General features: G+C 36.1%; 1 protein-coding gene across 2 annotated transcripts; it reads right to left on the reverse strand.

The window, feature by feature from the left end:
- Positions 1-1,041: 1,041 nt before the first annotated feature.
- Positions 1,042-7,548, reverse strand: LOC109173174. Of its 2 annotated transcripts, none has more exons than XM_019322448.1 (16): positions 7,016-7,548; positions 6,547-6,668; positions 6,373-6,461; positions 6,232-6,267; positions 6,029-6,113; positions 5,897-5,939; positions 5,713-5,813; positions 5,399-5,463; positions 4,783-5,276; positions 4,229-4,316; positions 4,037-4,138; positions 3,233-3,801; positions 2,601-2,736; positions 2,454-2,522; positions 2,207-2,335; positions 1,042-1,739 (listed from the first exon to the last, which is right to left on the reverse strand). In XM_019322448.1, exons 1-16 carry the CDS (start codon positions 7,219-7,221, stop codon positions 1,626-1,628), a joined length of 2,448 nt encoding a protein of 815 aa, XP_019177993.1. In that variant the 5' UTR covers positions 7,222-7,548; the 3' UTR covers positions 1,042-1,625. The 2 variants fall into 2 exon arrangements, with proteins under 2 accessions (XP_019177993.1, XP_019177992.1); XM_019322447.1 differs by having other exon boundaries at positions 6,020-6,113.
- Between the last annotated feature and the right edge of the window lie 6,303 nt (positions 7,549-13,851).

Below are 13,851 nucleotides of genomic sequence, written 5' to 3' on the forward strand. Positions count from 1 at the left end.
TTTCAATTTCAACCAATTAAGTCCTTAACTTTGTAATTTTGACACGATTTGGTCCTCCATCTATTTGACCGTTTGTTGACTGTGATTTTTGAGGATATATATGTAATTTCGTGGTCCACCGTCGATTTTTTAAGGTTCCGGTTGCATTTCCAGACCGCACTGTTACATTTGAATCCACTGCCGAAAGCAATCTACCAAATCCGATCGCCTTTCTTCATCCTCCCTTTGGATTCAATGTAGTTGAGTTCGTACCAGAGCGAAGAAGACGTCGTGTTTCTGAATCAGTGCAACATCGTCCTGGAGGCCTCCACGTGCTCCAACGAGAGCTGAAGGTTCTTCTGGAGATCATCGATCATGGTCAACAAAAGATCAAATAGATGGAGGACCAAATCATGTCAAAATTACAAAGTTGAGGACTTAATTGGTTGAAATTGAAAGTTCAGGACCAATTTGTGAATTTAGCTATGGTCGAGGGACCATTTTGGGTATTTACTCTTAAAAAAAGGAAGGGGTAATTTTGACTCATCACTATCTTTTTTTCCCAGGAATTAAAATCGCAAGGGGGGACATGGAATTTTAATTCCATGAAAATGGGGGAATTGCAATTCCCTCCAACCAAACTACGGAATTTAATGGCCTTTGGAATTAGGTGGGAATGGAATTTAAAATCCCTCCAACCAAACGCCCTGTAAAAGTTGCTTGCATGGGCAGCTCAGTTGGTTACAAGGGTAAAGTTTCTAAATAATGACCATAATCAAGTCTCAAATAATGACCATAATTGAGTCACTAGCGGCAGTATGGGAACAGCCTCTCAAAGTGAGGAAATGAGAGGAGCTTCTTGTGCGCAATAAGTGAAAGTCTAGTATAGCTGTGTTCAGTTAAGTTACCATGATTTACATCATTCAAAATGCTCTGTCATGCAAGGGCATAGGAAGCTCTTGGGATTGAGGATTTAACCGTTTTTTGGGTCAAGTAAAATTGAAAATTAAAAAAGAAAAAAAAAACATTAACATAGTGTTGTTTTAATATGTTAAAGAAATGAAATAAAATAATTCTTGAACTTTGGACCTTTGGTATATAAAAGCTCCAAGAGATACAAGGGGTTCCAAGAAATGAATTAATTACAATACCATTAATTTCACTCACAGCATAAATCTACACCACTCTATTTAGTATTTAGTGCAACTAGATTGCATGCACATATCACATTGCCACCAAATTCAATTAAGTTTTTTTTTTTTTTTTTTTCTCTCAGATTCCCAATCCCCCCATCTGCATTTCCAACAGACTATTTAGCATCATGAAAACACTGATTCAGATGGGGCTATAAATTACTTTTTCTGTTATATTACAGTCTCAATTTCTCCAGCAGGAATGAATTAAGAAATGCAAGGAAACCTTTTTGAGTATTATATTATACTCTGATGATGATGATGATTCACTGCAGATCTCTTCAATGGTAGTACCAGAAAAAACCGAGGATTCATGAGTCTGTGCAGTTCCATGGAAAGGGGAAGGGGCTTTGCGATTCAAGTTCATTCTACGCAGCCAGAAATCTTAAATATTGTTCCTTGCATCATAAGAATGTACGTCGGGACTCAAACTGTGTGTATGTATCCGACAACCTAAAGGAAGTAAGACAGCTGTTGCTTCTTTCTTGAACCACCTTCCCCGTATAAGTCATTCCATTGCTTAAGCTCGCCCATTATGGATCCCTCAGAAGCAAAACTAGCGGCAACCTGCAATTGGAATGAACATGGTAAAGTTTAGCATGTTTTTACCTTCTTTACATCCGAAATCGATCGTGTTCTTGCATTGTTCTAGAATATCTAGCATTTCATTTCAAGAAATACTTTGGCCCCGTTTGGTAAAATAGTTAGCTTATCAGCTAATTTTGGCTTATTTGACCACTATTAATTGTTTGACTTGGTTAAAAAACCAATATAAGTGTTTGGTTAATTAGCTTTTTGTAACTCCAAAATGTTAAAATTCAAAAAGCTGCTCAAAGCAACTTTTCAATTAGCTTTTTGAGAAAAGAAATTATATCAAATAACTATCAGCTAACAACTAATTTACCAAACACTCTACAATCAGCTAATATTATCAACTAGTTATACCCTCTAATTAACCCAATCAGCTAACAACTAACAGTTATCAGCTAACAGCCATTTACCAAACAGGGCCAGAAATATTTGGGCTACATTACCTGATTCTTTGCTAGCTTCATATCTTCCATGTTCAAGGGTCTCAGTATGATAACTCTCTCCTCTGGCTGGTCATTCTTGTCCGAGGCATCTTCTGAGCTTTGCCCTTCTTCAGATTTGTGTTTCTTTTCCTAAAAGGAGAGATTTTTTTGAAATTTATATCTTCTAATAATGCAGAGACACAGAGTATAATAAAGCTGTAGTAGACAAAAGAAAGTGAACAAAATGGATGCTAATTGTAAATAGTACCATATCCTTCTCTCGCTCTTGCTGTATTAGCTCTCTGACGGGCCGATAAGCAGCCGTTATACACAGATTCTGTGTTCAACAAAAGCCAATGTCATTAGTCGTTAGTGATTGTCAGATGATAACAAGCTTATATTCAGTATTACGAACCTTGAGATCGCTTCCACTATATCCTTCGGTCATGGTAGCAAGCTCCTTGAAATCAAGGTCTTCCACCTTTTCCTTTGCTAGAAGTGTTCTCAAGATCATTTCTCTGTTCTCTACTGATGGTAGACCAACCATAATTCTGCTCAACAAAAAACAGGATTCTCATCTTCAGGCACCATAATTTAACTAAACAAAACCTTATTCTCAATCTAGTAGGGTTGCCTAAAATCACTACACTTTATATCATCTTAAAGTAAAAAAAGGACTTAAATTTTCACAAATTTTGTTCTTTAATTCTGTTTTTTCAAGGGTGAGAAAGTGGAAGTGGTTTCAGAAGAATCAAAGATTTAAAATTTAATATTTAAATATATAGATTTGCATTCGAACGGCCCTTCCCGTGTGAAGGGAATGCACCACAATTACTCCACGAATGCACGGCACTCCCAGCATGCTGGAGTAGTGCGGTGCATTCATGGAGTAGTTGTGGTGCATTGGTACAGGCATGTTGGAATAGTACGGTGCATTCCTCCAGTTCGCATGGGAAGGGTAGTTCACACCTGAGCAGGACCCTATATATATATATATATATATATATATATATATATATAAAAGATTAGGAATGATTATGACTATACCTGCGTTCAAACCGTCTGATGATTGCTTCATCGAGATCAAATGGCCTATTGGTTGCTGCAAGAACAAGAATGCGCTCACCAGCTTTTGTTAATAATCCATCCCAATGAGCCATGAATTCGTTTTTAATTTTTCTCATGGCTTCATGTTCTCCGACTCTTGTGCGCTGCCCAAGCATGCTATCGACCTCATCCACGAAAATAATCGTTGGAGAAACTTTGGCTGCAAGGGTGAACAAAGCTCGGACATTCTTCTCATCTTCGCCAAACCATTTTGATGTAATGGTTGACATTGACACATTTATAAAGCTTGCTCCAGCTTCGTTGGCAATTGCCTTTGCCAGCATAGTTTTTCCGGTGCCAGGAGGGCCAAATAGCAATATGCCTCGGCAAGGCTTAAGAAGTCCCCCATTGAAGAGGTCAGGTCTCCGAAGAGGAAGCATAACCAGTTCTTGAAGCGATTCTTTAATCTCATCCAGGGCACCGATATCTTCAAAAGTCACCCCAATCTCATTTGGAGGAATAACCTCGGGCCTTATGCGCTTTTCAAATTCATTGTCGGGAGGAACTTCCTGAGGTCATAACAACCACAACGAACACATAATTTCTCAATTAAGCAACTCAAAGGAAATAAAGTTTGATCTTTTATTCTGCACAGTGCATTCGAAGTTTGATAAAATCCAAACACAGTTTAGTGGGTTCCAATGACTCTTATCGAGATATATTACAGATATATGGCAAAAGTTGCAAGATCTAGATATCAATGATTGGAATATGCACATTTAAGGATTAAAGAAGTGGGCTTACCGGGGCCTTTGGTGCTGGGAGACTTTCACCGTCCTTTTTCACCAGCGTAGCTGGCTTTTCAGATACTGGGTTTGACCCGATACCATTTTCTCCTTCAGTATCCTAATTATCAAAAAGCAAATGCCATCACAACCCAATAGAAAGACTTACGATGATTTTGAAAGCAGAATACCAAGATGCAATAATACCCACCTTTGATGATTCAGCATTTGTCTCCAGTTTGAGAGAGTCTCTGCATCCACTTTTTCCTTCCTGGAATATGCTTAATCCATGGGACAAACTGTTCCATGGGCATTGTTGTAAATACAAGAAAAGGTACAGAACTAGAATAAGAGAAGAATTTATAATCATGGTTGCAGTAGGCACTAGGCGCTAGTCGTGTGGTAGAGGAGCGCCTAGCGCCTAGACGGCCGGCCTAGGCAGGCACCTATGGGGCTAACTAAAAAAACAGTGCACGTGTCTGGGTGTATATGTCATATATATATATATATATATATATATATATATATATATATATAATGAAAAAATTAGCAAGGCCAAGCCGACCGGATTAACTCAATCGAAATGGACGAGTTAACTCAACCGAATTAGGAGCTAGGCCGCTGCATAGGCGGCCGAGTCGGCTGAGTTAGGCGCCTAGGGGTGGAAATCGCCATGGTCTAGGGAAGCCTACACCTAGGCGGCACCTAGACCGATTTTTGCAATAGTGTCTAAAATACGAAAATAATAGAGAATTTGGCATCTACCTCTTGGATGATATAACAAGCTTTCCATTTCGATATTCTAGATCCTTGTTATGCATCAAATGGTATGATATTGCGGAAATTACTATTTCCTCAATATAGTTACCCAGAACCATAGTATCCGCTTGACAGATCGATCCTAGATCATCGCATTCAAGGTCATTTGCTGCAAGTACCTCGGCAATGTGGTTTTTGTTGTCCTGAAACTGAATCGTCTTCATATCCTCTTCAAGTTGGGCCTTCCAGCTTAGAAGATGGGTTTCATCTTCAGGTGGCCTTATCTCAATATTGTAGGGAAATAATAGACTGATTTTCTCGTCAATTTCCCGATAATCCTCATTGTGCTCGAGCATCCGGGACCCGAGAACCAAGACCGACCCCGATAGTTTCTTCAGCATTCTATCAAAAAGTCTGTAAAATCTCGGAGATTGAAGGTGTCTATCTATATCCCTGATGTAGAGAATGATGCACTTAGTTGCCGAGATTGAAACCAAAACCTACAAATAGAAAATCTCGTCTTTGTTAACAGCATCTAAAACGTGTAAACGCAAAATACTCGTGAGCCAAACAAAAGAAAGCTGTCTAGTATCTTTTTGAGGGAAGAAAATAAATTCATTACCTTGTAAAGCGACTGTAAGAGAACTTTTTCGTCAAAAGCCCAGCTGTTGGATTGTTTTGGAGGGGCTAATAAATTAAAACCAAGAATCAATGAGATAAAAGTGATCAGTGATATAAAATATTCGTTCTATAATTAGAATTCATCTTCAGTTCATTATAATTAGCAATAAATGACAAAAATCCAACGGGGGAAAGCTAACATGTTAAAAAGATGTGAAACTAGTAATGTTGCACTAAACCATACAAATTATCTTGAATTGTAATATATGCAAGCAAATACATCAACACAAAAAATATATTTCATTCATATCCAACCTGAAGTTGAATAGGAGGATTGTGAACTGATGCTACTGATATCCGAAGAGATGGAGGCATTTCTGCGATGCTTTAGAGGATTTTCCAGGCCTTCGGCATTCCTATGAAGCCCAAGGATTAAGGTAAGAATGGATAACAATCTATACGGGTTTAGTTCATTTATAACGGGAAGCAAATAATCTACCTCGATTTAAGATCAACAGCACTGGTTTGCCTCGATAACATGCCTGAAAGGCAAGATGTGAGCATATTATAGAAATAAACAAAAGAAGCAGTGTTTGAAGAATAGATAGCCTTTTTAGTCTACCTCCCGTACCCTCTTTTTCGGGAAGGATTGAGAAAGAACCGAGCAAATTGGACACGCATCCGAGTGTTACCTCCGAGATGGACCTCTTGGAACACTAAAACGATAGAGATTCTAAATCAGGTGTAATTCCAATTCCACTAAAGCAAATGAATGGGGTTAACATACTAAAATATGCTGATTAAAATCATAAGAGCGAGTAAAAGAGTCCTTACAGGCACTCTTTTGGTAACACCATACTTGCACTGAATCTGTGGGCAATTAACCAATGAAACAAAACAAGAAAAGTATATATGAGTAGATGGATCTAATAAGATAATTGGCACTCGAAAAGAATCGATTTTACAGACAATAACCTTGAGCGAAAAGTCAGATATATCCAGTAGTATCAATTTTGCTTCGAAATGATGAGCAAGAGCCTTTGCAAGAGCTTGCTGGCAAGGTTCTGCAAATATACAAAAAAAAACCAATCAGAGAAGTAGATATATAAACCAATGGAAGCCATTAAAACTGCAAGTTCTTGTTCATACCAGCCGGCCCCGAAAGCAATATAGCCCGACTAGCAGGTGAGAGATTTCGAGTGTGTCTAGACATATCCATGTGATTTAGATGAACATATGCTGCACTTGTCAACAGCACCCGCAACCTTTCACTGCAAAGCCATGAAATTGTTGGGACAACATAACTAACATCCTTAAAAAAAACACCAAAGGTTTTGTACATCACAATCTTGAACTGATGGGGAGTGGAAAAAACTAAATTGGCAAACAAAATCTCATGGAAATGGACTAAATGTTTAAACATCTCAGACTGAATTTCACCCAAACAAAAAACCAATAGAATTAGATTATCCATGAGATTAAAGGACTGCCCTCAGGCCTCAGTGCCCTGTGCTCTGATAAACCCATAAAATCAAAAATCTCGAATACAAGATAATTATCACCAAAGAAGCACTCAGAAATTGAGAAACAAGAAAACGCCATGTGGGTCAGGGCTTGCCTGAGGTAGTAGGGGAAGTTTTCGAAGGAAACGCCGGTATCCTTGCCGTCACGGACAAGACGGCGGAGCTCGAGCTCGATTTGGTCGGCGGAATTGGTGGCGCCACCGGAACCTGTCCATTTGCTGACAGCCTGCCCGGACGCCAATCCCAAACCCACCCCGACCCCTACGCTCAATGCCGATATTATTAAGCTCTTCTGCTCCATAGCTGCGGATCCCAAACCCCCGGAAATTATATATTTAAAGAAAGGGTAATGCGCAAACAGAAAAATGGAGAAGAAGAAGAGCGAAAAGTGCGTATATCCCAATGAGTCGTATGTTGGGTGGATTCTCTTCTGATCTTCTCTGCTTATTTAATAATTCAGAATTAAATTTTGTGATGATAGGTTGACAGGTCAGGGATGAAAGAAGAGCAAGTTGCCTCCTCGCTGTATGGTTTTTTGTGTTTTGATGGCCCTTACCAAACAGACACAAGAAAATATACACTCATAATTCTCTCTCTCTCTCTCTCTCTCTATCACTCTCTCTCTGTATCTATCTGTGTCTGCCATATCCGCGAATATATATAGGCGCAGGCGAGCCAATGGGGGAGGACCAGTGCTGGCGGGCAAGGAAATTTACTTCTTGGCTTTTTGACTCATCGCACTATTGACTCGCGTCTACGCTTTGTTTTTCCTTTTATTTCATTTTTTGCCGTTTTTAAATTTTAAGCCTTAATTATCATTTTGGTTTTCAACAAGGAAAAAACCAAATAATAATTAAAAAACTCATCTTCTAAAATGGCAAATGAAATTTAGTAGATCTAAGTAATGTGAGTAAGAATTCATTAAATCCGCTTCAATACGTCAAATTTATAGAATTGAATTTGTTAAATCTGCTTTAATACATCAAATTTATAGAATTGAATTCGTTAAATCCGCTTCAATATGTCAAATTTATAGAATTGAATTCGTTAAATCCACTTCAATACGTCAAATTTATAGAATTGAATTCGTTAAATCCGCTTCAATATGTCAAATTTATAGAATTGACAGGGCGTTTGGTTGGAGAGATTTTAAATTCTCTTCTCACTTAATTCCCACCTAATTCCAAAGGCCATTAAATTCCGTAGTTTGGTTGGAGGGAATTGCAATTCCATGGAATTGCAATTCCCCAATTTTCATGGAATTAAAATCCCATGTCCCCCTCTGGTATTTTAATTCCTGGGAAAAAAGATAGTGATGAGTCAAAATTACCCCTTCCTTTTTTAACCTAAAATTAATGTCTAACAACAATAATGGACATTTTTTACTCTATACTACTTATTCCCTTTCAATTCTCATGTATACCAAACATTGGAATTGAAATTCCCAGTAATTCTATTCCTATCAACCAAACACTGGAATTTAAATTCCCACTTTATTCCCAGTAATTCAACTCCCATGGAATTACAATTCATTTCCCACATAATTCCCCCCCTCCAACCAAACGTCCTGTGAATTCGTTAAATCCGCTTTAATACGTTAAATTTATAGAATTGAATTCGTTAAATCCGCTTCAATATGTCAAATTTATAGAATTGAATTCGTTAAATCCGCTTCAATACTTCAAATTTATAGAATTGAATTCGTTAAATCCGCTTCAATACGTCAAATTTATAGAATTGAATTCGTTAAATCCGCTTCAATACGTCAAATTTATAGAATTTAATCTCATTCCATTTATATTCAGTTAAAGTAGATGAGATGCTTATCCCTTTTATACATATACTAGTAATTCACTCGCGCGATGCACGGGAAAAAATTATGTTATTATAAATATAAATAAAAAATAAAAAAACTAAAATATTTTAAATTATTTAATATAATAATATTTTTGAGCTTCCATTGGTCAAGTATTTATTATTTTTATAGAATACAAAATTACAATTAAAATTATAATTTTGAATGGTTAATATAATATCTAATTATGTGCATATTCAAATAAACTTATAGAGAGAATTTACATAATTATATTGATTTATTCTTAATTGTATTTCATCTATATTATAATTTTCACAATACGAATAATAACTAAGATAATTACATTTGGAAAGAAAATTTCAAATTTTGTATGTGTAAATTTAAACTCTAATTGAACACATTTTTTATATGATTATATAATATATAGCTATTTTATTTTTCAAAAGTATATTTTTTTTATATGATTATATAATATATAGCTATTTTATTTTTAAAATGTTGTGCTTTTTTTTTTTTTATAATAAAAGATGTTGTGACATTAATTGTAGCATTAATTATTTCCCAAACCATATAGCTTTATTATATAAAGGATGTCACTAGTAAAATGGACCGAATGTTTTTCAAAAGAGTTAATTCCAGCAATGGTCCTCCGACTATTGCGATTTTCCAAAATTGGTCCTTGACTTTTAATTTGGACGAAAAAGACACTTGACTTTTACATTTGTTCCAACATTAGTCCTTCTGTTATCTCTCCATCAGTTGAGCGTTATTTTAGGGGCTAAATGGTAATTTTCTCTGATTTCCTTCTTCCTGATAGACATGCAAAGGACTAAAACCAAAACTCCATTATTTCTCACCTTCTTCACTGGCCGAATTTAATTTCGGATGTTTAGATACAGTTGGCCAGTGATGGAGTTCACTAGTAAATGTAAAATGGATGCATTTAACCATAGGCTTATTGTCGAGGTTCTGAATGGGAATGAATGCAGTGGGACTTACCATAGGTAAGCAATTCCATGCTCATATCTGTAACAGAACCAAGCAATCACCATAAAAACCAACTGATGGGAATAATTTCTACAAGCAGAGTGAATTACGCCCACTATTCATCGCCACCATCTTTTTTGGATTCTTGTTTTCGTCACTAAATTTCTACAAGCAGAGTGAATTACGATCACTATGCAATACCGAGTTTTACTATAAGCACAGACGTTGACTGTAAGAATCTACACTGTAACAATGGTGTACTATGAATGAGAGAGAGAGAGAGAGAGAGAGAGATCACGTTAAAGAGTGAAGCTTTACTACAATTACTGGCTTCTCAGAGTAGGCGGAGGTAGATGCGGTTGATGGATGAATATGGGCAAAAGCAATGAAGATCACAGGCGGTAGGACTGAGTTCCCGACACTCACGTCTTCCAAGGCAGTGAACACATCGCCATCATCAGATCTTCTACAGAGGCAACCCAGCCCTCGCAGGACGCCTCGCCGGAGAAACAGGAGCTCCAGTGTGGGAGTGCGGTTGCGGAAGGATACTTGCAGAGGTTTTGCTGGGAGGAGGAGCAGGCCGCACACCCCTCTGTTGCAGGGGAAGTTCAATGAGGATGCAGAAGACAGTGTCGCGGAAGAGGGATGCCCATTGAAGAGGTCAAGTTGCCATCGCTGGCCAACTGTATCTAAATATCTGAAGGAAAATTCCGCCAGTGAAGAAGAAGCTAAGTGAGAAACAATGGAGTTTTGGCTTTGGTCCTCTCATGTCACGAGGAAGAAGAAAACAAGTTTAAAAAGACCATTTTAACCCCTAACTTAACGCCTAACAAACGGATGAATAACGGAAGGACTAATATTGGAACAAATGTGAAAGTCAAGTGTCTTTTTCGTCCAAATTAAAAGTCAAGGATCAATTTTGGAAAATCGCAATAGTCGGAGGACTATTGCTGGAATTAACTCTTTTTCAAAACCCATTATATCCAATCCGCTCTACTAATCTGCATTATATATATATATATATATATATATATATATATATATATATATATATATATATATATATATATAGTAGCTCACTCTCAATCGTTATACCCTGCACCACGGCGCGGTAGGAAGTTGACATGATTATGTATATTTGTTTATACAATTATGTATATTTTTTATTATGTACATTTTTTATACAATTATGTATATTTTTTTATACAATTATGTACATCCGAATCAGGAAATTTTTGTGTATTATCTTTTAAAAAAGAGTATGTGCATTTTGTTATATAATTATGTACATTCATGTATACAATTATGTGTATTCTAGTATAACATTATGTACATTTTTTAACATGAGATTTTTTTAAGGAAAATTAACTGTCAAACACTGGGTAGCGAAATTTTAAAAAAAATAAAAATAAAATTGAAACGACGTCGTTTTGCATTTGGGCGCACAATGCAACGCTCGTCGTGGTGCAGGATATAAATTGCCTCTCACTCTTGAGTGTCTTATGAGCTATGACTTGTGTAACTTGAATCTAAAATTGTAATTCAATTATAAATTTTAGTTTTTCCACACTTAGCATAAAGTTTTAGGTATCTCTTTTCACAATCGTCGTTTTCGACTTTCCGCCTTCTTCATTCTTCAAATCAAATTTTTTTTTTTCAAGATGTCACAATCATAGATTCAACACCACGTTCAAGATGAATGAAAAATTGAAAATGAATGAAAATTTATAATTTAAATTGTCTGAATTTTTAATTAACGAATAAGGGTCAAATAGGTCATCGAACTGCACACAATAATGCAATTAGAATACTGAACCAAAAAAAAAAAAAAAACAATTAGGTCTCTAAATTGACTAATTTCATACCATTAGTCTAATTTACATGTTTTGCAGGTTAGTAATAGTCATATTGAATATCACAATTCACCATTTATTATACAAAATAATATTTGATGCAAATGGCTGTCCTTCCAAATAGATATCCATCTATGTACACACTACCGTACTACACATAGAAACAGAGAAATTTCCTCTACTTTTTATTGAATTTCCCCTGTTCTAAGTTTCTTCACCTCCAAGTATCGTAGGCATCTGCCCATTAACCATGTACACAAATTTATTTGCTTCAATAAAAATATAAGAAAAGATTGTCTTTTTAGATTGAAATTTTCCAAGATATGTTATATTTTATTTAATAATATATTATAGTTGTCACGAGTAAAGCTATATTCATCTCTATTTGATTGGTTCATTTATATTTACTTAATAAGTAAATCTTTTTTTTTTTTTTAAACACTGGTGATGTCAGTTCATTCACATTAGCCAATAAATTTTAAAAAAAAAATGTATTGACACATGAGGAGGTGAAATTAATAGGGATAAATAGCATTATGAATGTTTTATGGAGATGTTGAGTTTGCCACTTTTGAAATCGGAATTAGAACTAAATCACCTTTAAATGATTTTTGTTAATTAATGACTTTCACCCATGCCAATGAAGTTGTGATATAGTGGCATGAAGTGACTCACCCAAATACAGAGATCATGGGTTTGAGTCCCAATGGAAATAATATTGACTCTTTCTACTTCATCTATTCTCATGTACGTGACAGGTCGTGCATGCCTATGTTCCATCTATCCTCATACACGTGACAGGTCGTGCATGCATATGTTCCATCTATCCTCATATACGTGACAAGTCGTGCATGCCTATATTCCATCTATCCTCATACACGTGACAGGTCGTGCATGCCTATGTTCCATCTATCCTCATACACGTGACAGGTCGTGCATGCCTATGTTCCATCTATCCTCATACACGTGATAGGTCGTGTATGCCTATGTTCCATCTATCCTCATACACGTGACAGGTCGTGCATGCATATGTTCCATCTATCCTCATATACGTGACAGGTCGTGCATGCCTATCTTCCATACTAGAAACCTTTACAATTACTCCTTACTAACCATCCTCATACATTGTGTTCGCTCAATTTAGTCCCAGATTTTTGTGTTTTTGCTCAATTTAGTCCCTCATTTGTTATTCTGTCAATTTGGTGTTAAATAAATAGACGATTCAGTAATTTTAATATTGGCATCTCTTTACTCATAGACATGTGAACTGCGAAATCCCTTTTTGTTTTACGAATTACTCCAGAATTACTCCTAAAACTGCGAATATAAAATTTGATTTGCAGGTCCGGGAGTAAATCTGAGTGTAATTCGTACAAGAAAGAGGAATTTCCCACTTCACAAGTTGAAAGTAAAGAGAGATCAATATTGACATTACTGAATTGTCCCTTAATTTAACACCAATTTGACGGAATAACAAATGGAGGACTAAATTGAGCGAAACACAAAAGTCTGGGACGATATTAGGTCACCAAAATCGTTTAGGACGAAATTGAGAAAAACCACTATAGTTGAGGACGATTTTGGGTATTAACTCATTTAATAATATATTATAGTTGTTATGAGTAAAGCTATATTCATCTCTATTTGATTGGTTCACTTTATATTTAGTTAATAAGTAAATCTTTTTTTTTTTTTTTTTTTTTTAACACTGGTGATGTCGGTTCATTCACATTAGCCAATAAATTTTTAAAAAAATTCTCTTCAAAAAAAAAATTAAAAAAAAATGTATTGACACACGAGGAGGTGAAATTAATAGGGAAAAATAGCATTATGAATGTTTTATGGAGATGTTGAGTTTGCCACTTTTGAAATCGGAATTAGAACTAAATCACCTTTAAATGATTTTTGTTAATTAATGACTTCCACCCTGCCAATGATCTTGTGATATATGGCATGAAGTGACTCACCCAAATACAAAAATCATGGGTTTGAGTCTCCATATACGTGACAGGTCGTGCATGTCTATGTTCCATCTATCCTCATATACGTGCCAGGTCGTGCATGCTTATGTTCCATCTATCCTCATATACGTGACAGGTCGTGCATGCCTATGTTCCATCTATCCTCATATGCGTGACAGGTCGTGCATGCCTATGTTCCATCTATCATCATATACGTGACAGGTCGTGCATGCCTATCTTCCATACTAGAAACCTTTACAATTACTCCTTACTAACCATCCTAACATGTCTTTTATTTATTTATTTTTATTTTT

This window comes from Ipomoea nil, unplaced genomic scaffold (genome assembly GCF_001879475.1).
Source record: "Ipomoea nil cultivar Tokyo-kokei standard unplaced genomic scaffold, Asagao_1.1 scaffold0465, whole genome shotgun sequence".
Classification (NCBI taxonomy): Eukaryota; Viridiplantae; Streptophyta; class Magnoliopsida; order Solanales; family Convolvulaceae; genus Ipomoea; species Ipomoea nil.

Coding starts and splice junctions, on each gene's coding strand:
- LOC109173174 (XM_019322447.1), bottom strand. CDS start 7,221: ATGGAGCAGAAGAGCTTAATAATATCGGCATTGAGCGTAGGGGTCGGG. Junction 4,139..4,228: donor CAAATGCTGAATCATCAAAG/GTGGGTATTATT, acceptor TTTGATAATTAG/GATACTGAAGGAGAAAATGG. Junction 2,523..2,600: donor ATAGTGGAAGCGATCTCAAG/GTTCGTAATACT, acceptor TGTTGAACACAG/AATCTGTGTATAACGGCTGC.